At 44.4% G+C, this 25,754-nt stretch overlaps 1 protein-coding gene across 3 annotated transcripts in view; it reads left to right on the forward strand.

The window, feature by feature from the left end:
* nmbr (neuromedin B receptor) overlaps positions 1-25,754 on the forward strand; it is a 56,343-nt gene that overhangs the window by 6,657 nt on the left and 23,932 nt on the right. For all 3 annotated transcript variants that reach the window (XM_072362092.1, XM_072362091.1, XM_072362093.1), the window contains exons 2-3: positions 22,958-23,099; positions 23,479-23,694. In XM_072362092.1, the coding sequence (XP_072218193.1) occupies positions 22,958-23,099; positions 23,479-23,694 (358 nt within the window). The remainder of the gene's footprint in view (positions 1-22,957; positions 23,100-23,478; positions 23,695-25,754) is intronic.

The raw sequence follows: 25,754 nt of genomic DNA on the forward strand, positions 1-25,754 counted from the left end.
GAGTGAAGGAATGAATGAATGAATGAGTGAATGAATGAATGAGTGAATGAGTGAATGAATGAATGAGTGAATGAAGGAATGAATGAATGAAGGAAGGAATGAATGAGTGAATGAATGAAGGAATGAAGGAATGAATGAATGAAGGAAGGAATGAATGAATGAGTGAATGAATGAATGAGTGAAGGAATGAATGAATGAATGAATGAATGAGTGAAGGAATGAATGAATGAGTGAATGAATGAATGAGTGAATGAGTGAATGAATGAATGAGTGAATGAGTGAAGGAATGAATGAATGAAGGAATGAATGAATGAAGGAAGGAATGAATGAGTGAATGAATGAAGGAATGAAGGAATGAATGAATGAAGGAAGGAATGAATGAATGAATGAATGAATGAGTGAATGAATGAAGGAAGGAATGAATGAATGAATGAAGGAAGGAATGAATGAGTGAATGAATGAAGGAATGAAGGAATGAATGAATGAAGGAAGGAATGAATGAATGAATGAGTGAATGAGTGAATGAACACTTTATGACCATTTGTAACGGAACTAGAATGAGTCAGAGATAAAATAAAAGCTGCAGGTTCCAGCCTTTCCAGGCTTATTATTATTATCTGTTGTTTACATGCAGTTTAACCTTCTTTGGATCAGAAACAGCAGCATTTTAGTTGATTTTACTGATGAAATAAACTCATCTCGTTTGATTCCTCTGCTTCAGTTCTTCAGTTTCTCCTGTTAGCTTCTGTCTGGACGAAAGGTTTCAGCCCACGTTTGCAGTATTTCTGCTTTAAAAACATCTGTTTATACAGTTGAACACATTTATACAGAGCTGAACACATTAGTGCACGTCACACCGTGCACTGTGCACGCCACACCGTGCACTGTGCACGTCACACCGTCTGAGACGCCTCTTCAGCTCGGAGGATGCAGCGTTTCTTCCTCACGATGCTCATCTCGGGGGCTCTTTGGACGGAGAAAACAGGAAAAAATGAGAAAACAGAGCATGTTGAGCTGCTCTTTAACAGCAGAACGGCTGCTTCTGTGTCTCCTCTGAAGGGGGAGCTGAAAACTAAAGGCTCTGCAGACCTTTCAGTTCTGAATACGACAGCTTCCAGTGGCTGGAGCTGGAGCTTTGCCTTTAACCCAAAGACACTAAGGCAGATTATTGTAACTCCATCATTCGGTGTGTTTCACCCGATATGATAAAAAGTACGTCTCATCAAAGTATTTTAAAGCCCAACAACACATAGAAAGATGAAGAACTTCTCCTTTGTTTCCTCATGAAACAAAGAAAGGCACCGAAGGCTGAATGATGCAGCTGGCGTGGGTTAAAATCCCCCAGCGGTAGCCTGCTAAGGCTCGGAGGGATTTTGGACACATGGGAGCCAAAGCAGAGAGGCCGAAGCAGGCGAGATGTGGCCTCTGTTCGCAGGACTCTGGCACCGGCATTTTGGATCAAAAGAAAGAGTTTCAGGAGACCAGAAGGAGCTGTTTTCCATCTAAAATGACACATCAGGGTCCTGATTTCAGCAATACAACGCAGATGAAAGAAGCAGCTCCCGAGGCCTGTTTAATACACAGATTAGAAGACAAATTCTGGTGAAAAATGGCTCCGAGGTTCCTCTCTGGAGCCCAGGAGGCCAAGGCAGCGCCACCCAGGATAACTGAACTCTCTGAGGTGTTTGGGACAAAATGAGTAGAAAATGACAGGTCATCCAGGCCCTGATAGCTTCAGGAGAATTAATGCCGCTAACAGAGTTTTAATAAAGTTTTACCTTCATCTGGGAGGATCTGTTCACTGAGGAAGCTTCTCAGAACCTCTCCTGAGCTCCGGCACACTTCAGCTTCAGCCTCCTTCCTTTTGCTGAGAGATTTCTCTGAAACTTTTAATGATTTTATCAACGTCAGATGATGAAATTCTTTGCAATTCTTTGCAGAAAGTGAACCCTCCACATCTTTTTGGTCGTGCCACACAACTTTTCCCTGTTTAATTTACCTTAAATAAGTCCTGCCTTCTATGGCGTAACCACGCCTTCTTTGGGGGGGTCGTGTCCCCCCCAAATATAGAGAAAATACCAACCTGTCCCCCCCCAATATACAGAAGAAAACATGTAAAATGCATGTTCTCCTTTTATGAACCCTGTCCAGGGATCGGTCTCTTGTTATGTCTTGTTTATTTTCAGTTTATTTCCGTGTGTTACCATGGGAACGTAACGGCTGCGCCGCCGTCTCAGCAGCGGCTCTCCTTATCTTTACGTTGGACTTCTACTTTTGACGGAGCCGCTGCTCAACAGAGCAGATTGTACCAGAACAGGAAATCCAACACAGAATCAACAAAATAAACTTCCGCCCCCTTTCAAAATAAAAAAACTTAAAACAAAAATAACATTAGACTATTAGACTTTTCATTGTTAATGCACATTTTGAGACATTGACACAATAGAAATTAACTTAAAAGTCCTCAGCACCTTTTTTTGTTAAAGGAAAAGTCTGTAATTTGTTACATCATTAGTTATTAAAATATTTCCATAAACATGCTTTGGGTATTTGGTCGTTTTCCATTGGAAGCTGTCCTATTTGCTACAGAACGACTGAAAGAGCATAATTGTAATTGGTAGGTGTGTTTAAGGTCAGTAAACAGGAAGCAACTAACCAAATCAAAGTGGGGGGGCAGTCACTGTCTCGGAGAAATTACACTATTCCTTTAGATGTGAACTTACATGGTCAATGTAGTCCTCTAAACTATGTTCTAAATGTCCAATTTTTCATATATAAATAAAGAATTGTAGATAATGCACTCAACAATTTAGTTTTTCTTGGACCCCCCCAATGTCTAAACCATGGTTACGCCCTTGCCTGCCTTTAATTAAAAATGGGCACAAGTCTTCACAGAAACAGTGGAATTGCTCAATTTCAACATTTACCTTGTGGTATTGGTTCTATTTTGAATGAAAAGCGGTTTTATTTGCGTGGCACACAGTGTTCCAGCTCTTTGCACGAACTGGATGTCAATGCAGTTTGTCTGCTTTCTAGATTTTGTGGACAAATTTCCCATGAAAGGCCCATCAGTCTTTGTGCCGCCCTGAGGGAGCCCGGCCTGTCAGCCCCTGTTTACATCCCAAAATCCAGCGAGATTCAGGCATTTCCTTGTTGTTTCCACAGAGCTGACCTTGGATCCAGAGCAGGGAGGAAGTCTTCACCGCGGCTTAATTTCATGGCATAATGTTGACGTAAGGCGGGGGCATGCGAAGCTAGAAAAAATCAGAGAAAATTAGGCTTTTAATTGCCAATCATGGCGGTGATTCATGCGTCATCAGAGTCTTTCACTGGTTATTAAGGCTTATTCAGTTTCTCCTCTGACAGAGGGATCTGCGGTCAGGAGAAATGAGTTGAAGAGCAGAAAGGAAATAACATGTTTCATGGTGCAGTGGAAGCAGAAAACAGGCATGAAGCACGTTCAGCTCCAGCTCTGTGCATCCTCAGAGTTTCAGTGTCAGCAGGTGAGTTGTTCCCGTCTGCATGGCTCGAGTCAGAGTCTCAGAGTCAGAGTCACGGAGCCAGAGTCACAGAGCCAGAGTCACAGAGCCAGAGTCACAGAGCCAGAGTCACAGAGCCAGAGTCACAGAGCCAGAGTCACAGAGCCAGAGTCACGGAGCCAGAGTCACGGAGCCAGAGTCACGGAGCCAGAGTCACGGAGTCAGAGTCACGGAGTCAGAGTCACGGAGTCAGAGTCACGGAGCCAGAGTCACGGAGCCAGAGTCACGGAGCCAGAGTCACAGAGCCAGAGTCACAGAGTCACAGAGCCAGAGTCACAGAGCCAGAGTCACAGAGCCAGAGTCACAGAGCCAGAGTCACAGAGTCAGAGTCACAGAACCACAGAGTCACAGAACCACAGAGTCAGAGTCACAGAGTCAGAGTCACAGAGTCACAGAGTCACAGAGTCACAGAGTCACAGAACCACAGAGTCAGAGTCACAGAACCACAGAGTCAGAGTCACAGAGTCAGAGTCACAGAGTCAGAGTCACAGAGTCAGAGTCACAGAGTCAGAGTCACAGAGTCACAGAACCAGAGTCACAGAGTCAGAGTCACAGAGTCAGAGTCACAGAGTCAGAGTCACAGAGTCAGAGTCACAGAGTCAGAGTCACAGAGTCAGATTCAGAGTCACAGACTCAGAGTCACAGAGTCACAGAGTCTCAGAGTCACAGAGTCTCAGAGTCACAGAGTCTCAGAGTCAGAGTCAGCCTCACAGAGTCAGAGTCACAGAGTCAGAGTCAGAGTCACAGAGTCTCAGAGTCAGAGTCACAGCCTCACCGAGTCAGAGAGTCAGCCTCACAGAGTCACAGCCTCACAGAGTCACAGCCTCACCGAGTCAGAGTCACAGAGTCACAGCCTCACAGAGTCACAGCCTCACAGAGTCAGAGTCATAGAGTCACAGCCTCACAGAGTCACAGCCTCACAGAGTCACAGCCTCACAGAGTCACAGCCTCACAGAGTCAGAGTCACAGAGTCAGCTTTGAGTCTGGATAACAGTGCCCCCCCCCACCTCCCCCACCCTGACCATCTCCGACAGCGTTCCTACGGGACGCAAATATGATCTCAAAGAGACATAATCTTTTCAGCGTGTCCAGGGCCTCCTCCCAGTCAGACATGTGTGAAACACCTCACCTGGGAGTCACATTCAGCCACAGTTCATGACCACAGGTGAAGCAGGGACACAGATCGACCAGTCAGCTGACAGCCGACGCCGCACCTGTCAGCCTGTCAGCCCTCTGCTGTTTGATGAAGTCACGACACGCCAACCAGGCTGTCCGTGCCAAGCTCCCTGAAACATAATATTAGTCATGTCTGGCTTTTCAGTTGCGTGTTCCCCATCTGCTGATTTAAAGGACTGACTGTGCTGCTCAGGAACTGTAGCACATGTGTCACTGAGGGCTGTGATGAAGTGCTGCTGAATGCATGTGAAATCCACTTACAGCGACATGACTTTGATGAAGGCTTCTGAGTCTTTTCACAGCAGCTAGAGCAGGGCCGAGGGCAAGAAACGGCTGAGAAAATCAGAGAGAAAACGAACACATAAAGGACAACGTATAAATATATTTATATCTATATAAATTATTTAAATAAGAGTACTGAGTGCACAGAAAGAAACAAGTAAGCATTCTGACAAATATCATTAATATTATGATTGTTATTCCACATAAACCTGAAAGTTGACTGGATTTAATCAGTTTCAGGTCAGGTTTTATGTTAAGAAGGAAGTTTTGTCCTGAATGTATTAATATCTTTCTCTGTGTAAACCAGATAAGACCAGATACAATGGATGCATGTGTGTTCAGGCTTTATCTCTCACTAAATAAGTTATTGCTGCTCCTTTCTGAAAGATGAACATTATTGTTCCCACATTACTTTGTTAGCTGAAGCTAACGCTAACAGCTTAGCTAATTAAGATGACGTACACCAACTTCTAAGGAGTTATTGCTGTTCCTTTCTGAAAGATGAACATTATTGTTCCCACATTGCTTTGTTAGCAGCAGCTAACGCTAACAGCTTAGCTAATGAAGATGACGTACACCAACTTCTAAGGAGTTACTGCTGTTCCTTCCTGAAAGATGAACATTATTGTTCCCACATTACTCTGTTAGCTGAAGCTAACGCTAACAGCTTAGCTAATTAAGATGACGTACACCAACTTCTAAGGAGTTATTGCTGTTCCTTTCTGAAAGATGAACATTATTGTTCCCACATTACTTTGTTAGCTGAAGCTTTCTAGCTGAACGGTTCCGTTCTGTAACTCAGACAACCTGCAGCTGTGTTTAAGGTGTGTTTCCAACACAACACCGGTCCTCTCCTCACTCTCGCTGCTACATTGAACGCCGTGTACCGCTCTCGCTGTGTTAGCGTTACATTATCGGCATGTTTCTGATACAGATGGAGGTCTCCAGGTACAACTGTTTAATGAGGTTAATATATCCAAAAGGTTTAAACGCAGTAATTAACGGAACACATGCATTACTACGAGTTACGCTGTGCACATCTCCGGCTTGGTCCAATACTGTTGATGAGAAAGCATTGTTTGCTAGCATCTGCTGCTAACTTACAGCTAACTGCTAACTTACAGCTAACTGCTAACTCACAACTAACTTCTAACTCACAGCGAACTGCTAACTTACAGCTAACTGCTAACTTACAGCTAACTGCTAACTCACAACTAACTGCTAACTTACAGCTAACTTCTAACTCATAGCTGACTGCTAACTCACAGCTAAATGCTAACTTACAGCTAACTGCTAACTCACAACTAACTGCTAACTTACAGCTAACTTCTAACTTACAGCTGACAGCTAACTTACAGCTAACTCACAGCTGACTGCTAACTCACAGCTAACTGCTAACTCACAGCTAACTGCTAACTTACAGCTAACTGCTAACTCACAGCTAACTGCGAACTCACAGCTAACTGCTAACTCACAGCTAACTGCTAACTCACAGCTAACTGCTAACTTACAGCTAACTTCTAACCTGTTTCCCTCTGGGATCAACAGAGTAACTATCTGTATTTGTAGAGCTGGAGTGTTTCTGAGGAACAGCTTCATTGTGTCTGTGTTCCTGCATTAAATCACAGCAGCTGTCCAGCTGTGGATGACAGGTAAACACACCTGAACTCCACAGCAGCCTGACAGCGTGTCCTCAGCCCTTCACCAACGTCCTGCTGAAGCCTCGATGGTTGAACCTCTCTGAGCTCCAGTGGAAACTGATATAATTCCACAGTTCTGTCAGAGAGCTGAAAATAAGACCAGAAAATGGTGTCAAATTCTTTAAAAGGGCAGAATGTGTCTCCTTTGGGTGTAAAAACTGCTATATTTATTAAAAAGTAAAGCAAACAATGTAAGTTTTATTAGCCAACATCAAATCATTAGCATAATACATTATCACATCATTAAAGTGCAGCTGACTTGATGTTTTTGACTATTTTTTTTTCATTTTACTGTGAATGTGGAGTAAATAACCTGCAGCGTGACCAAGTAAAGCCGTTTTCCTGCCCTCAGCATCATGTGTAATCATACAAGATGATTAGTGATGTGCTGCTGAAGGAGGAGCAGTAAGTGTGGCTCATAGTCAATATGTATGTGAACCCCGTGGGAAACTCTACTGAATATGTCAACTGAATGTTAATGATGGCGCAGCAGAAGAAGAAGTGTGGCTCAGGTTTCCGCCGTTTGGGTTTAATATTCAGTATCTCCAGCTTGACTTTGCAGCTAAATGAATGAGTCATGCAACCGGGAAACAATAAAAATCAGGTTTAAGAAGGAGACTAAAGAGTAAAACACAGCTTCCCTCCTGAGACAGATGAACTGAATTAAAGGGACTTGGTTGGAGCTGAAAAGTGGTTCCTCTGGAGAATGAGACGCCGTCGGCCTGTTTGAATAAAGGCTAAAGGTCAGGGGTCAGGAGCTGATCCACCTGCAGTCTTCTGTGCACCAACATCTTAAACAGCGTCACTGTTTCACCTCCTTCTGACCTCAGAAGGCTCTCCGGATCGGGTGACCACCTTGATCTGGTGAATTTAAACTAGTTTTGGCTTGAAGTTGGTGCTGCTGTGGGTGGAGCCGTATTATCCTTTCTTTGGTGCTTCTTTCAGGTGAAACAAGTGGAGAAAGCTTCCCGGTTCTGCCTGTAACTCACAGATGGAACACAGTTTGGGAACTTTTAATTCTCCGTGAAATGAAATGATCGTTCAGCTTTTATTTCACTGAGGTGGGAGTTCTGTTCTGTCTGTGAAGCTGCAGTTTGAGCTTTAATTACTTTGTTTTCGATCACCACACGGTTCCTCACATGAAGCCGGAGGATTTTTCTGTCAGAATCACCATGTGTGCAGTTTGCTGTTCATTTAGAGACAAAACGAGACAAAGTGAGACAAAACGAGACAAAACGAGACAAAGTGAGACAAAACGAGACAAAACGAGACAAAACGAGACAAAGTGAGACAAAACGAGACAAAACGAGACAAAACGAGACAAAGTGAGACAAAACGAGACAAAACGAGACAAAACGAGACAAAGTGAGACAAAACGAGACAAAGTGAGACAAAGTGAGACAAAATGAGACAAAATGAGACAAAGTGAGACAAAATGAGACAAAATGAGACAAAATGAGACAAAGTGAGACAAAACGAGACAAAACGAGACAAAACGAGACAAAACGAGACAAAACGAGACAAAACGAGACAAAGTGAGACAAAACGAGACAAAACGAGACAAAGTGAGACAAAATGAGACAAAATGAGACAAAATGAGACAAAGTGAGACAAAATGAGACAAAACGAGACAAAACGAGACAAAACGAGACAAAACGAGACAAAACGAGACAAAACGAGACAAAATGAGACAAAACGAGACAAAACGAGACAAAACGAGACAAAACGAGACAAAACGAGACAAAACGAGACAAAACGAGACAAAGTGAGACAAAACGAGACAAAGTGAGACAAAGTGAGACAAAGTGAGACAAAATGAGACAAAGTGAGACAAAGTGAGACAAAGTGAGACAAAATGAGACAAAGTGAGACAAAGTGAGACAAAACGAGACAAAGTGAGACAAAGTGAGACAAAACGAGACAAAACGAGACAAAACGAGACAAAACGAGACAAAACGAGACAAAGTGAGACAAAACGAGACAAAGTGAGACAAAGTGAGACAAAATGAGACAAAATGAGACAAAATGAGACAAAATGAGACAAAATGAGACAAAGTGAGACAAAATGAGACAAAACGAGACAAAACGAGACAAAACGAGACAAAGTGAGACAAAACGAGACAAAACGAGACAAAGTGAGACAAAGTGAGACAAAATGAGACAAAACGAGACAAAACGAGACAAAACGAGACAAAACGAGACAAAACGAGACAAAGTGAGACAAAGTGAGACAAAGTGAGACAAAACGAGACAAAACGAGACAAAACGAGACAAAGTGAGACAAAGTGAGACAAAGTGAGACAAAACGAGACAAAACGAGACAAAACGAGACAAAGTGAGACAAAGTGAGACAAAACGAGACAAAGTGAGACAAAGTGAGACAAAGTGAGACAAAGTGAGACAAAGTGAGACAAAATGAGACAAAGTGAGACAAAATGAGACAAAATGAGACAAAACGAGACAAAACGAGACAAAACGAGACAAAGTGAGACAAAACGAGACAAAGTGAGACAAAGTGAGACAAAGTGAGACAAAGTGAGACAAAACGAGACAAAGTGAGACAAAGTGAGACAAAACGAGACAAAGTGAGACAAAACGAGACAAAGTGAGACAAAGTGAGACAAAGTGAGACAAAACGAGACAAAGTGAGGCTCTTCTGCAGGTATCGGACCTCTCAGATCTCAGGTGATCTGTGTGTTGAACCTTAGCTTCAGTAAAGATCTGCTGTCTCAGCAGGACCTGGAGAAACCGGTCCATGCATTCATCTTCAGTCGGTTTGATTATTGTAAAAGCATCTTTAAAAAGTCAGTCAGACACCTGCAGCTCATCCAGAACTCAGCTGCTGGAGTCCTACTGAGACCAAAGAAGTGGAGCACATCAGTCCAGCTGTGAGGTCTTTCCACCGGCTGCCGGTCCATCAGAGGATAGACTTTAAAGTTCTGCTGCCGGTCCATCAGAGGATAGACTTTAAAGTTCTGATGCCGGTCCATCAGAGGATAGACTTTAAAGTTCTGCTGCCGGTCCATCAGAGGATAGACTTTAAAGTTCTGCTGCCGGTCCATCAGAGGATAGACTTTAAGGTTCTGATGCTGGTCCATCAGAGGATAGACTTTAAAGTTCTGCTGCCGGTCCATCAGAGGATAGACTTTAAAGTTCTGATGCTGGTCCATCAGAGGATAGACTTTAAGGTTCTGATGCTGGTCCATCAGAGGATAGACTTTAAAGTTCTGATGCCGGTCCATCAGAGGATAGACTTTAAGGTTCTGATGCTGGTCCATCAGAGGATAGACTTTAAAGTTCTGCTGCCGGTCCATCAGAGGATAGACTTTAAAGTTCTGATGCTGGTCCATCAGAGGATAGACTTTAAGGTTCTGATGCTGGTCCATCAGAGGATAGACTTTAAAGTTCTGATGCTGGTCCATCAGAGGATAGACTTTAAAGTTCTGATGCCGGTCCATCAGAGGATAGACTTTAAGGTTCTGATGCTGGTCCATCAGAGGATAGACTTTAAAGTTCTGATGCCGGTCCATAAAGCTCTGAATGGTCCAAAATACATCAGTGACCTCCTGACCCACTATGAACCTCCCAGACCCCTCAGGTCATCTGGATCCGGTTCTTTATCAGTTCCCAGAGTCAGAACCAGACCTGGAGAAGCTGCAAACAGAGCTCAGGGGCCCAGTGGTGCCTCCAGGTGTTTCAGCTCCCACACAGATCTGCAGGATGTTAGTTTACCTCAGACTGGAAGCATTTCAGAGTCATAGAACGCAGGAGCATGAAACCAGAGAATAACAGGAAGTCATTCTGGATGTAATCATTTAAAGAGAAGAAAAGACCAGTTCAAAACAAATCCCATCTCAAAAGGTCATTAATGACATTCTTTGGTTATCCTCCAACTCAAAGCAGCTTTTTAAAATGCTGTTTGAATTCTGCTCCGTTTACAAAAGTCAAACCTGAAGAAAGAAGCCGTCTGTTGGACGACTGAGGCGGTCTGGTGATGTGAGAGGAAGCTGCACAGCTGCAGGACCTCCTGCTGTTTGTCCATCTCAGAGCCCATCACATCGGTTTGGTAACAGCAGAATCATTTCCTGATTGAACCGTGAGCAGCCATCCAGCTGTTTGTCTGACCCTGATAGCCTCTAATGAGCCCCTAATGAGACCAAAGGCCACTAACGAGCTGCACAGCTCTTAACTTGCCTGAAGGTCCTCGACAATGATAACAAGCTTAATGGATAATTAGCGTGACGATTGGAGCCCAAATGGCTTCCCATCCAGATGAGGCGGGCTGCAGCTTTCTGTAAAGAGGCAGAGAAGCAGAGACAGGAAACCAGAGGAGATTTAGAGCCCAAACAAAGACATTTTAAAGGACCACATTAAGCTCTGTCTGTCAGTGTGTTAAAGCTTTAAAGTAGAGCTTCAGACGCCATGTTCACCCACCACTTCTGGCCAGTTTGAGCCACATCGGCCTCGGTGGGAGGCAGCTGGAAGGTGGTTTGTTCACATTGAAGGAAGGAATGTAAACCTGCAGCAGCAGCATAATGCAGGCACTGCAGACTGAAAGGTCAGATTAGTCCTGCAGAGATAATGATCCACCTGGTCCTCCTTCCTCCTTTCTGCACCTGGGCTTCGTTTCTTAAAGGTCCAGTTGGGCCAGCCAGTGCTTTCAGTATCTGATGGGGACAGCCTCACCTGGTTAACACCTGATGATGTCACAGTCAGAGCTGGAGACTGTTCATCTTTAACCGATCGAGTCCGTTTTTAACTGTTTGCTGCATTCAGCCCACAGGGCTGCAGTCCAGCAGAAGACTCCAGACTCCCTGGTCATTCCTGCTCCTGAATAAGGACGGAGCCACCATATATATGTATATATATATACATTTATATCTATTTAATACACAGGGCTGCATTCCAGCAGAAGACTCCAGACTTTGGGGTAATTCCTGCTCCTGAATAAGGATGGAGCCACCATATATATGTATATATATATATACATATATATACATTTATATCTATTTAATACACAGGGCTGCAGTCCAGCAGAAGACTCCAGACTCCCTGGTCATTCCTGCTCCTGAATAAGGATGGAGCCACCATATATATGTATATATATATATACATATATATACATTTATATCTATTTAATACACAGGGCTGCACTCCAGCAGAAGACTCCAGACTTTGGGGTCATTCCTGCTCCTGAATAAGGATGGAGCCACCATATATATGTATATATATATACATTTATATCTATTTAATACACAGGGCTGCAGTCCAGCAGAAGACTCCAGACTCCCTGGTCATTCCTGCTCCTGAATAAGGATGGAGCCACCATATATATGTATATATATATATACATATATATACATTTATATCTATTTAATACACAGGGCTGCACTCCAGCAGAAGACTCCAGACTTTGGGGTCATTCCTGCTCCTGAATAAGGATGGAGCCACCATATATATGTATATATATATACATTTATATCTATTTAATACACAGGGCTGCAGTCCAGCAGAAGACTCCAGACTTTGGGGTTATTATTGCTCCTGAATAAGGACGGAGCCACCATATATATGTATATATATATATATACATATATATACATTTATATCTATTTAATACACAGGGCTGCAGTCCAGCAGAAGACTCCAGACTTTGGGGTCATTCCTGCTCCTGAATAAGGACGGAGCCACCATATATATGACTAATGGAAGTGCATTAGAACAGTACAGACCCAGAAATATGGAGCAACGCTCCGACAGCAGTGCTGAAACACAGGAGGATGAGGTCTGACGGCTGAATCTGAGGGATTTGAGTTAGAGGAGAGCTTTTGTTTTGGCCTTAGTACAGAAATCTGTGCTTTCAGCAGCTCTGTTTGACTGTCATTAACCAGGATTGTATCTGAGCTGGTGCTCCATCATCTGGCTGCTGTCTCTTTTAGGCACATTTAGCTGTTTTTGGAGCTCACCAGCTGCTCCGGTTAATAAACTTTCTGCTGCAGATGGTGAAAGGAAGCTTTCACCACTGATTTATCTGTCAAATCCAAGTCGGTTGCATATTTTCTGAGTGACTCACGTTAGGAGAAGCCACTGCAGTGAGCAAAGACCAGAGGTCATATCATCCTGACCCAGAAGAAGTGAAGCCCTCTGCAGCTGCTGAAGGAAAGGCTTTGTGTGGGGGGGGGGGGGGGGGGGGGGGATTGGCAGGAAAAGGACTTAAAGAAACTACTTCTCTCCACCATTGTTTGTTGAATCGATTTTTCTCTCGGCTTTTCCCCCTGAGGCATTGACAGCAGGAATTCTGATTAGAGAACAAGGTCTGCTTTCTGAAGTGATGGAGAAATCATCACCGAGGGGCTTTAGTGGCACAAAATGTCTTTTTGGGGAAAGCCAAAGCCGAGGAGAGAAGGTGCAGAGGAAAAGAACGATGCTGAGGAATAGAAAAGGGTGAGTGGAGAAGAGAGAGAAGCAGTGATTGGACATGACCCTGCAAGAGGAAAGCAGCAATTAATGGAAAGTCCAAAGCAGGCACGGCTAAAAGTAATGAAATTAGATTGAGCTGTGGCTGGAAGAAGTCCAGCAGGGAAATAAATGCTTGCAGGAATCAAGCATCCGGCTGCTTGATAAACTTTGCTTTCATCTCTTGTTTTGTTCTGTCAGGATCATCCTTGTAAAGCGCAGGCAGCTCTGCCTCCACCCTCAGCTCATCTATTAAATTTCTCCTGATTCTCAAAGCTGAAGCGTCAGATCTGGAGTATTTATGGCACATCGGCTCCACTTGGGGCCCATTGGCATCTCTGAATGTCTGGTTCATGACTCACTGGCAGCCTGCAGAATCAGAAACGTTTAATTCTCCGTGTGCTGAGAGGAAAACAGCCGGTTAAAGGGCTCATCTCTGTCGGGGAGGATGTCTCGAATGAAGCCTGCGGTCGGAATGATAAACGCGCTCTCAGTTATCTGCAGGAGGAGCCCAGGATCCAGGACCTTTCTCAGAATTAAACCTACAAGCGTTTATAGTTGGTGGAAAGTGTCCAAACTGTTCAGATGCTGAATTTCAGGTGCTCCGTCACGTGTTGGAGAAGCGTTTCTCGTGCTGAAAACATCCTTCGCCTGCAGCCCTCTGAGTCAAATCCAACAAATAGTGTTTTTTCCATTTTCTTTGACTGTATTAATGTGAAAAAGTCCAGTTTTAATTTGTTTAACCCGACGGAGCGGCTTTAAAATGGTTCCTGAGACATTACAGCAGCTATGTGTGCAGCTGTTATTCTGAATATTGATCTTATAATAAGATAATAAGATAAGACTCAGATTAGCTGCACATTGAACACTGTATTCAGATTCTTACTTATTACAGAGAACAATCTGATTATGATTTAATTAAACCTACATTAGATCCACTGCACAGCTGAACATCAGAAACAGTGATAATACTTATGTTTCTGTATTTATCAGACGCTTTTATCCAAAGCGACTTACAGATGAAGGTATAGCAGCTATATAAAAGCTAACAATAAGCTAACAATAAGCTAACAATAAGCTACATAGAAGGAACCCAGGAGTCCGACTCTGTCAGAGGGGACAGAGTAGAGATAGGGTGCAGGCATAGAAGGAAGTGCAGAAAGATAAAGAGCAGAGATAGAGGGGGGAGGGAAGTACAAGGTAAGTGCTGGGATAGGAGATGCTCTCTGAAGAGCTGGGTTTTCAGGAGCTTCTTGAAGATAGACAGGGACGCCCCTGTTCTGGTAGCGCTCGGTAGGTCATTCCACCATCGTGGGACGACACATGAACAGAGTTTGGATTGTCTCAGGCGTGGTGTAGGAGCTGCTAGACGACAATCCTGGGACCAACGGAGGGACCCAGTTGGGACAGAAGCCTTTGCAAGAGCATTCAAGTAGATGGAGCCGTTCCATTAAGCTCTTTGTAGCTAACATCAGGGACTTGGATCTGATGCTAAGGGCAGCCAGAGGAGCTCAATGAACAGAGGGGGGGCGTGTTCTTTTAGGCTGATCCAAGACCAGGCGCACCGCCGCGTTCTGGACCATCTGCAGAGGTTTCACAGGCTGGAGACCAGTTAGGAGACCAGTTAGGAGACCAGTTAGGAGACCAGTTAGGAAACCAGTTAGGAGACCAGTTAGGAGACCAGTTAGGGGACCAGTTAGGAGACCAGTTAGGAAACCAGTTAGGAAACCAGTTAGGAAACCAGTTAGGAGACCAGTTAGGAGACCAGTTAGGAGACCAGTTAGGAGACCAGTTAGGAGACCAGTTAGGAAACCAGTTAGGAAACCAGTTAGGAAACCAGTTAGGAAACCAGTTAGGAGACCGGTTAGGAGACCAGTTAGGAGACCAGTTAGGAGACCAGTTAGGAGACCAGTTAGGAAACCAGTTAGGAGACCAGTTAGGAGACCAGTTAGGAGACCAGTTAGGAGACCAGTTAGGAAACCAGTTAGGAAACCAGTTAGGAAACCAGTTAGGAGACCAGTTAGGAGACCGGTTAGGAGACCAGTTAGGAGACCAGTTAGGAGACCAGTTAGGAGACCAGTTAGGAGACCAGTTAGGAAACCAGTTAGGAGACCAGTTAGGAGAGCGTTGCTGTAGTGAAGGTGGGAGATGACCATGGCCTGCAGCAGGAGCTGGGGGGCATGTTGGGTCAGGTATGGTCTGATCTTTATGTTTAGTAATGCAAAGCGGCACGAAGGAGCAACTTCATGTTAACAGAGCTAAAATCCTTCCACAGACGTCTTTAACTTGGGTGCATGATGTGGAGATGTAAAAAGAATAAAGGTGGAGCAGACTCAGAAGAAGCTGAGACACGTTAAAAAGGTTCATGTTGTCAGGAAAATCACCAGCTTCAACAGGAAAAACAGCCTCAGAAGTTCGTGAAGCTTTCACTAACTTTAATTCACTGGTTTGTATCCTGATATTTCCTTTTATGTGGACACAAAAACAGAATCTCCTGGGATCTGACTGGGTGAGTTTCCTTCAGCCTGTTTAGCATCGAGAAGTATCGCATCGGGACATTATGATGGAAACGCTTGGGTCGGGTTTTGGTTGATTCGAGAGGTTTGATTCGCAGTTAAGGGCAGTAAATAACTCCTCTGACTGGGCTGACAGCTTCACTTAATAAGGATTCAAGTCCTCCCTCCATCTCCGGGTCGGGAAGCCGGTAAAATGTTTACGGGCTGGTTGTCATGCCAACCCGAGTCCGTTCTTTTGATGGATAAACAGGCGATTCGCATTTCTTTTAATGCTCATTTCCCAATGATTTGAATCCCTTTTGGATGGAAACATGTTGCTAGTTCCTGTTTGGACATTAATAACAGTGTTATAACAGTGTTATTACAGTGTTATAAACCCTCTTTTATTTATTTGGGAGCTCTTTATCCTGTTGGGTGTCTGCATTTATAGTGTTTACAGCATTCAGCTACAGCTCCTTATTATAAACTCTGTATATATACATAAATATCCTGTCTATATGTAATACTCAACTACTCCAAGTCAAATTCCTTGTCAGTGCAAACCTGGCAACAAACTTGATTCGGAGTCTGAAAATACAACTCTTGACACATTTTGTTTAGATTCCTGTCTTTTCTCGTCAGTTCCTGTTTTATTTTGAAAAGTTAACTCTTGTTTCAGGTGATTCCAAAGTGTTTCCACCTGTTGTTCCACCTCATGTTTCCTGTTCTTCGTCCCATAGCAAACAAACCCATAGCTTGGAGTCCTCTGAGGCTGCAGTGGAGCGATCCTGCAGAACGTTTCCATAGACCGAGTTTAAACCACGGAAGTTTCCTGTTCTGTTCCTCCATTTAGGAGAGATTTTGGTTTCCATTAATGTTTCATAGAACCTCTGCCAGAGGAGAGCTGTTGTCTTGGTTTATAGAGATCGTTACGCCTCCTTTAAAGGAGAGTTATAAGAGTTTTATGGTGCCTCCCTTCGTGGAGAGTTTTATGCTCCATCGTCTTTGTTGCCTCATCAGGAGAGCTGTTAGTTATTTGTTACAGTTCACAGCCTCTTCTGTTTTCCTCCTGGAGTGGAGAGAGTTTTTGATCATTTCCACAGCTGCACCATCCTCTAATACAGTTACTGAGGAGACTGCTTCAGGTTTTCAGAGCCTCTGTTCTGGAGAATCTTCATTAAACCACCTGAAAACCCAGCATCTGTGTTCTGCCGGTCCCTGACAAACTGGAAGCAACTCTGCAGACAGTCGGAGTCTCATTAAGGTCCTGACGGCCCAACCCAGGCATCGCTGAGATAAAGGAGGCCCTGAGTTTGTATTTCTATGGAAAAGTTGCTGTGCAGAAGCAGGAAAGTTAACTCCTGACAGACTGTGAAAGCAGACAGGAGCTGAGCTGTGTGAAATATTCATGGCTCGGGTCAGAGCAGCCATCCAATATCCAGTTAACTCGCGTTAAAGGTGTCCAACTTAGAAAACCATCAATATTGATGACCCGGGTGGCCTTTAGGTGAACTACATGCCACCGCCTGTGCTTCCACTCTGTGGGACCGTGAGCATCTGGAACATCTGGAGCATCAGCAGTGAAATAAACCCTCTGAGTGAGGCAGGACTGCCGCTTCCTCCCTGGAGCCCCTCGCCTCGTCCTTTTGTCCCGTCCAGCAGCATGAGGACTGAAGATGCTCAGGTTCATCAGCAGATGCTTTTACATCTTTCATATTTTCACTTTTCAGATTAAAAACAGGTGGAAAATCTGAAAAAAATGCAAATGTAAGAGGTTCAGTGAATAATTAATGACACAAAGCTGTGATATTTACAGCTGATGGTCCCAGTTGTGCTGTTTAAGGGATCAGTTTGACTCTAAAGGTCCAGCGCAGACCTCCTAAAAGATGGAGACATCAGATCAGAGTCCACATTATCCAGTTTTCACTAAATATTAAGAGCCAAAGCAGCTTCATGAGGAGCGAGGACACGATCATTTGAACACCTGCACCTGGAGAACATGCAAACTCACAGAAAGAATCCAGCTGGGATCAGAACCAGGACCATTTCCCTGTTTAAAACGCATCTCTCTGACCGGTGTGGCGCCATCATGAGAACATGTGACCTGCAGCCTGAGTCAGCAGATCAGCCGAATCACAGGCCTGCTCAGTCTAATGAGGGATTTAAGATGGGGGACGACTGAATTATCTCATCATCTAACAAAGATACGAGCTGAAGATGCTGCTCAGTATCACAGGTTCATCAGCAGATGCTTTTACATCTGTCATATTTTCACTTTTCAGATTAAAAACAGGTGGAAAATCTGAAAAAATGCAAATGTAAGAGGTTCAGTGAATAATTGATGACACAAAGCTGTGATATTTACAGCTGATGCTCCCAGTTTTGCTGTTTCAGGGATCAGTTTGACTCTAAAGTCCAGCACAGACCTCCTAAAAGATGGAGATCAGAGTCCACATTATCCAGTTTTCACTAAATATTAAGAGCCAAAGCAGCTTCATGAGGAGCGAGGACACGATCATTTGAACACCTGCACCTGGAGAACATGCAAACTCACAGAAAGAAGCCAGCTGGGATCAGAACCAGGAACCTTTCCCTGTTTAAAATGCATCTCTCTGACCTCTGTGGCTCCATCATGAGAACATGTGACCTGCAGTCTGAGTCAGCAGATCAGCCGAATCACAGGCCAGCTCAGTCTAATGAGGGATTTAAGATGGAGGACGACTGAATTATCTCATCATCTAACAAAGATACGAGCAGAAGATGCTGTCAGAGGAGAAATGAAGGAATTACTGGATGATTTGTGTTGAAAACAGGAGTTTAAATGATGGATTTACCTTCTTCTTGCAGCAGGCGTCTGAAGTGTGTTTCAGAAATCTGCAGAATGCCAACAGCTGTTGAATCCTCCAGCATCTGATAGAGATGAGACAGGAAAGCTGTTTGTGTTTCTCCTCACGGCTGCAGGTATTTTTGCTGCTGCTGCTGCAATGCACCATGGGAGCTGACTGCTTCTTAGCGGTAGGTTCCTCGGCTGTTTCATGAGGATGAGGCCTTGATCTGCAAAGGTCAGCGAGTCGGCCGGCTGCGTTTACCCGAAGGTTCGAGTGTAAATAAATCAGCTGAGTTATACTTCTGTCCCACTGGAGACATTAAACTGCCCAATCTCTGTCTTACGCTGTGTTTCCACCCTGTTTTATACCTTTTTTAGCTGTATCTCTTCACACCATTTCTGTGGAAATGAGCGTTATTATCAACTCTGAGAAAAGCAGAAATAAATCACCTGCTTTTTAGGACTGTCAGTCAAAGAAAAGGTGGATGACGGGTCTCAGATCAGGTCAAACGAACTGAGCCAACAGGGCTGAGACTTCGATGTGAACTCCCAAAGCTTCACTGCAGAGATCGATCAGTTCAGTCACCTTTTGGCTGCGTTAAACTTACTTTTTCATGGAGGGTTTGTCCGAAGTCTCAGCAGGAGGGAGAGTATCAATCCAGTCTGTTATTCCCAGCTGCCTCTGGTGGAAGTTTGGAAAACTACCAGGTGTTGGTGGTGATCCTCAACTCTCCATCACAGTCAGGGCGGTTAGATGCAGGCAATCGGATTAATGGCTAAATTACAATAAGACTGAGTTATTCAGCTCATGTAACAAGATTAATCCGACAAGAAATCGAATCAGATTGAATTAAGACCCCGAGATAACTCGACCGGATCGAGCGTTCTGCTCCAGATTTTTTCCCGGGATCGTCACCCGGAAGTGGAAGGAGACGATATTCCTGTTGCTGTCGTCAGAAAGAAAGAAACAAGGCGATGGAGAATGTGCCGCTGTGCATCGTCTGTGCCATAACCAGCTCATCACAGATGGAGAGGGACGCAGCTTCATCTCGCTCTGCGTTCGCCATCTTTCTGAATACCTGAGTTTGTTGCTGTTGGCGGTGAAGACGTCAACAGGAAGTGGCTCTATTAGCGATAGCTGAAATGGGGACAGCGCCACCTATGGTACTGGGGTATGACCTGCTTTGTGCCAGTGATTCCATTCATTCACCGCCATATATCCAAGGATAATTACCCTCAGATAAGGAGCAGAACCCAACTGTAGCTGTAATCCAGTTAATCTGTGTCACAGTTTAGGTTTTTAGGTACCTCGTGGGACTTAGGACACAGATGCAGGGTCTCTTGGGTTCAGAAGGTTTATTATAAACACGGCAATGCAGGGCGATCTCCTGGCAGCGCAAAAGAAACGAGCTTAAAGGCTTAAAACTCCTAAGCGTATCGTGGAGAAGGAGCGCAGGAAATTTACAAAACATAAAACTCTCCACGCTGGGAGGAAAACAGAAAAGCTATGAATAACAAAACAAAGACTCGCTCTTCTAATGAGGCGGAATAAAACAAAAGAGGCACTCCTTACAAAACAGAGGCTCTATGATAATTTAACTTTAACTTAAAGCTCTCCTTTAACGGAGATGACAGGTTAGAACAAAAATCTCTCCTTAAAAATGGAGGAACACACAAGGCTATGAAACTTACCGTTACAATAAATAAACTAAAGCTATGGAACAAACTACAGATAAGACAGCACTGCTGGAGAAACGCTCGCTGCAGGCTCGTGGTTTCTATGGAACATGGGACAAGACAGATGGCCGGTAATGAAGCTCAAAAGGAGACAACATACTGGCGACGAGGCAAGGGAAACGCAGACTATATGAACACATGAGGGACCAAAGGGGAACAGGTGGAAACACTTTGGGAATCAGGGAAGATAATCAGAAGAACACGGGAGGAAGGGCAAGATACCTGAAACCAGAGGAGAAGGTTAGTGATTTCAAAATAAAACAGGAAATGACGAGACAAGGAACAGAACGTAGATCGTGACAGTTGTTGTTGTTGGTGAAGACGTCAACAGGAAGTGGCGGAAATGGGGACAGCGCCACCTATGGTACCGGGGTGTGACCTGCTCTGATTTTCTGAGCTGGTCGTAGCTTCAGCGTCTTTGTTGCTGCATTTTAGCTGTAAGCAAAACTCATTCAGCTCCTCTTCATCTGAATATTCTTTCACTTTTTAAGATAGAAAACCAAAATCTAAAAACTCTGCCACCCAGTAAAGATGACTTTTTGTGATGAAGGCAGCTGTGGTTGTGGTTCACTTTCACCTGCCTGAAAGACCTTCTCTCAGTCTCACAGAGCGCTGATTTCAGTCTAATTCCTTTGCCAAGTAGATCTGTTTTGGGCCCAGATGTGAAGGATGTGACAGACGGGAGTAATTAAATGATTTATTATAGAGTTAAATCTACAGATTCTATTCAGAAAATTAGTTAAAGAGTCGGCCACAGTTAACATAATTAAAAACCTGTCGTTGACAGATGTTTTCTGCTTAAATAACCAGTTTATTTTGTGTGTTCGACTTCTTTCAGCTTCTTGTGTTGTTCATGAAGCCGACTCTTCATGTGGGAACAGTATTTTCCATCTGGAGGATTATTTCTCATCCACAGTAGCTCATTAAACAGCATTAACAGGAGGAACTGAATAGGTACAACAGACAGAAACATAAAGGTTAGATAAGTGAAAAACAGTGAGGGGAATAAATGAGGAGAAGAGATCAGTGGATCGGCAAGAATCACACGTAGAAAGAGTTAAAGGTGGCGGTAAGAATCAAAAACAGGCGATTAAAGAATGAAAGCTTAGAGAGGAGAGCTGAAGAGTGACAGCCGGACAGACAGGAAGGACGTGATAAATGCCAAAAGAAGCTGGTGGTTTCCACTCCAGACGGTATCCCCCCGATGAAAGAGTGATGAATCATTTCCCCATCACTGTGAGGTGAAGCTGTGAGTGTTGCTGCTCTGAAGGAGCTGCCAGGCCTCGGTTATCTTTAAGAACTGTGTGCAACAAGAGGGATAAACTGGCCACTGCTAACATGGAGTTCATGGAGTTCATGGACGGGATTTCAACCCGGAGGACGCCTGGTTTGGGACCCCAGAGTTACATCTGACCTTTGTGTCAGGGCCTCAGGACACAGATCCATTCAAAGTCAAGAATGTTTATTTATCCAAACAGCAGGTGGAGGAGCTCCAAATGAAATCCTGAACACCCTCCGTAGCAAACGTCTGAGGATGCCGCGGCTGTGAAAAATGATGACGATGTCAACTGAATCCAGGTGAGCAAAGGAGTAAACTGATTCCTCACCCTCAGGAATAGATGAATAAAAGGGCAGCATCCACCCAAACTACAGCAGGTGATGTCAGCGGTGCATTCAGGGACAGGAGAGTTCAGTGGGAATAAATCAGAGGAACGAACGTTTTCATGCAAACTACAACACAAAGGTTCAAAGGTTAGTTTTTAACAGAAAGATTCTCAGAAAGTGTGAGAGGTGACCAACAGAAAGCGTTTCAGCCAAAGCTGAGAGGCAGTGCGAACTCTGAGGTGTCCTCTGATGAAACGAGAGGCAGACGCCTGCTTTAAGCTGCCGTCATTCTGTTCAACTGGGATCTGCAGCTCTTTACAGCGAGGATTTCAGCTGAAGTTCAAGGGCTTAAAGTTTTATTACAGCATTTAGTCCAAAAGGTGACAGAAAGCATGTCACTTCTCCGCCTCTGAAGCTTGAATTCTGCAGTTTCTCCTGCGATCGTGAGAGAGCTACATTAATCCAGATCGATCCTCTTGTTCTGCAGATCTGTGCAAACTCCTGTGTTTCAGTCGCCCTTCAAACCGTCTCCTTTGACATCTTTCTGTCGGTCGTTGCTGTAAAAGTGACGGCAGCTCAGCATGAGAAGAAGCTGTGAAGTAAGTCCTCATAGCTCTGGATTTCTGTTGCTTTGGGATGATTTACTGAGCAACAAAAGAAGAAGAAAGATCCAGGAGAGGAGGTGTTTTTGGCTGACAAAGCGCTCACAGTCGATCTGGAACTGAGAGCAGAACACTTCCTGCGTTTAATATCTGACCCCAAAAAGCTCTGAAACGAGACCCTCAGGATTCAGTGTCCAGAACAGACCAACCAGAGCAGGGAGAATGGATCAACAGACCAACCAGAGCAGGGAGAATGGATCCCATCTGCAGAAAGAGACGTTAAAGTCAGAAGCTTCCAGGATCCAGAGCTCCAACACCTGCAGCCATACCTGAATTTAACTGGTGGGAGACGCTGAATCTGTGCGGTTTTTGCTGTTGTCTTTACTGAAATATGACCTTTAAAATGTCATCTGCATAAAAATGGTGTTACATCATCACCGTTTTCACACCAAAGAGTGAGTCTTACCATATTTAAAGAGTCAGCAGCTCATGTTTTATGGCTGATGTTCACAGTTTATCGCTCCTCTGTGCCCCTCAGGTATAAAGCCATCGTAAACCCGATGGACATCCAGACCACCAGCGCCGTCTTCTGGACCTGCCTGAAAGCAGTTTCCATCTGGCTGCTGTCAGTCCTGCTGGCTGTTCCTGAGGCCATCTTCTCACAAGTCATCTCCATGCAGGTAACAGAGCAAAAAGAGAAACGGAAAGGAAAGGTGTGACGAGGCTGGGCAACAATCAGATGATTTTAAAGCTCTTTAAAGCTCCTCAGCTCCCCTTTAGGATCAGATTCTGGTGGTACCTTTCTCCCCTCTCCTTTAACCAGTGAATAATCAGGAAAAACTACAGTAAAACTATAATAAAAAGCTGCTTTAGTTACACGAGTCGCAGTTTTTTCAGTAACTTTCAAAGCATCACGTCCTTTCCTTTCTAAATGGAGGGTTCAGTGTTTCACCTCCTTCCCTGAGCTGCCGCTCCGATACTTTCAGGTCGTTTCCCCCAGTCAGAAACCCTCTTTCTCTGTGTCACTTCTCCCTCATTAATCTCTTCCTGCTCCCTCAGGGCCACCGGGACAACATGAACGTCACCTTTGTGAACTGCGTGCCGTACCCGCTGTCCAATCAGATGCATCCGAAGATCCACTCCGTGATGATCTTCCTGGTCTACTTTCTGATCCCTCTGGCCATCATCTCGGTGTATTATTACCACATCGCCCGCACGCTCATCAAGAGCGCCCACGACATGCCGGGCGAAGTCAGCGAACACACCAAGAGACAGGTGACCGGTTCCCTCAGTCATGCAGGGCAGAAACCACGGCATTCATGGCTTCTGCCACATTCATGAGGCCATGTGAGCCTCTGGTTCAACATGGAGCTGTGTGCATGAATCTTATAGCTTTACTGAGTGTAAAAGTTTAATCTGTTTTATTTGGTCCTGCATGGGGAGATGAACAGAAGCCGTGTGACGTCAGAGCAGGTTTTAACACGTCAGGTTGTAGAAGGACAGCATCAGGGGGCAGAAGCAGCTGCTTCATCTGCAGCAGAGACAGTCCGAGGTCGAGATGATGAGGAGGAGACACAGAACTGCAGATATGTTGGCTGTTTTCATAGCATAAAGCAGCAAAAAAGCAGCTTATTAACAAGGTCTTCCACAACTGTTCCACACGGTTATTCAGTGAATAAAGCAGCCAGAACCAGCATCACTACGAATGTGATGAAAAGGCGCAGAACAGGGAGCCAGAGGCAGGCGGACGCTTTCCTGAGAACTAAACCAAAGGCACAATGAAGCTGGAAGACAGAGAAAGAGCCGGGAACAGCGAGGAGGTCGCTGGTATCCAGGACCTCGTTCTTTGGGTCAGAACCCAGATCTGTGAGCTCAGGTGAGGGTTGGAACAAAGATGGAGCAGGAACCTGAAAACTTCTCCTTCCTCCTCAGCTGCATGTACTGAGGGAGGTCAGCTGGGGTGTCTGGCAGCAGAGACAGGAAGTAACGGTACCTGAGGGGGTCCATAAGAGCTGAAATACCAGAAACAAGGAGGCATGAACACAGAAACAAACAGAACTCTGACACGAAGACCATAAAGCAGCAAAAAAGCAGCTTATTAACAAGGTTTTCCACAGCTGTTCCACACGGTTATTCAGTGAATAAAGCAGTCAGAACCAGCATCACTACGAAACTAAAACTAACAAAGAAACATGGCCGAACATAATCATCCCAAAGCCTGGAAACGTTTAAAGCGAAGAGCACCTGACAAAGTCAAAGATAAGAAACCATAGCCTTGTTTTTCCTCCATTTTCACAGAGTGATTTTTCGTTGTTTCTTGTCATAGTCGCCTCCGTTAAAGGAGAGCTTTAAGTTAAAGTTTCATAGAGCCTCTGCTTGTAAAGAGTGCGCCTTTTGTTTTATTCCGCCTCACTTTGAGAGCGTGACTTAGTTTTCTTAAAGTGTTCATAGCGTTTCTGTTTTCCTCCCGTTTTTGGAGAGAGTTTATGTTTAACTTTCATAGCCGCGCTCCTCCTCCACCTCAGTAACAGAGGAGAGCGTTTAGGCGTTTTATAGCTTGTTTCGTTTGCGCTGCGGGAGATCGCCCTGCAGGGCCGTCATCTGGTCTGGTGCTGATAATAAAACCTCTTGAAACCGCACGACCCTGCGTCCTGAATCCCTCTGTGGTACGCGACACTGACACAGAGTCTGAAGCAGAGAATGAGGCTCATTAGACTCAAACTAAAACTAACAAAGAAACATGGCCGAACATCAGCCCAAAGCCTGGAAACGTTTAAAGCGAAGAGCACCTGACAAAGTCAAAGATAAGAACCTCTGCTGTCGTTCCCCCTGATTCCCACTTTTCTCTCCACTTAAAAAACAAGCAGCAGCTGAATAAGTGCTCAGATTTCCTCCTCCTGCAGAAGAAAAAAAACACTTAACTCATGGGATGAACCAGTGTTGTGTCGACACAGAACAGACAACTTAGCAAAGAAGCCATTTTAAACTGGATCTTTAGGCACTTTGTCACAAAGACACATCATTTGTTCCCATTTCTTTAGCTGCATCTATGAAAAACAGCAAAGAAAACACAGTTTGACAGACAGAAAATAGGATTTCTGCAGCAACAAGGTGATTCCCAAAGAGCTATTAGCTGAAAACTTGGCATATCTCAGCATGGTGTGCAGTGTGTCCTTAAAACATTTGAGGAAACTGGACAAGTGGAGGACAAAAGAAGAAGTGTCAGGCCTAAAAAACTATCTACAGCAGATGAACAGGATCTGAAAGTGATGTCCTTAAGAAAGAGGAAAAAATCCAGCAAAGAATTAGATTAAGTTGGCTCCTGGTGAACGTTG

The sequence above is a fragment of the Leuresthes tenuis genome, unplaced genomic scaffold, assembly GCF_036924035.1.
Source record: "Leuresthes tenuis unplaced genomic scaffold, fLeuTen1.0.hap1 SCAF_13, whole genome shotgun sequence".
Lineage (NCBI taxonomy): Eukaryota > Metazoa > Chordata > Actinopteri > Atheriniformes > Atherinopsidae > Leuresthes > Leuresthes tenuis.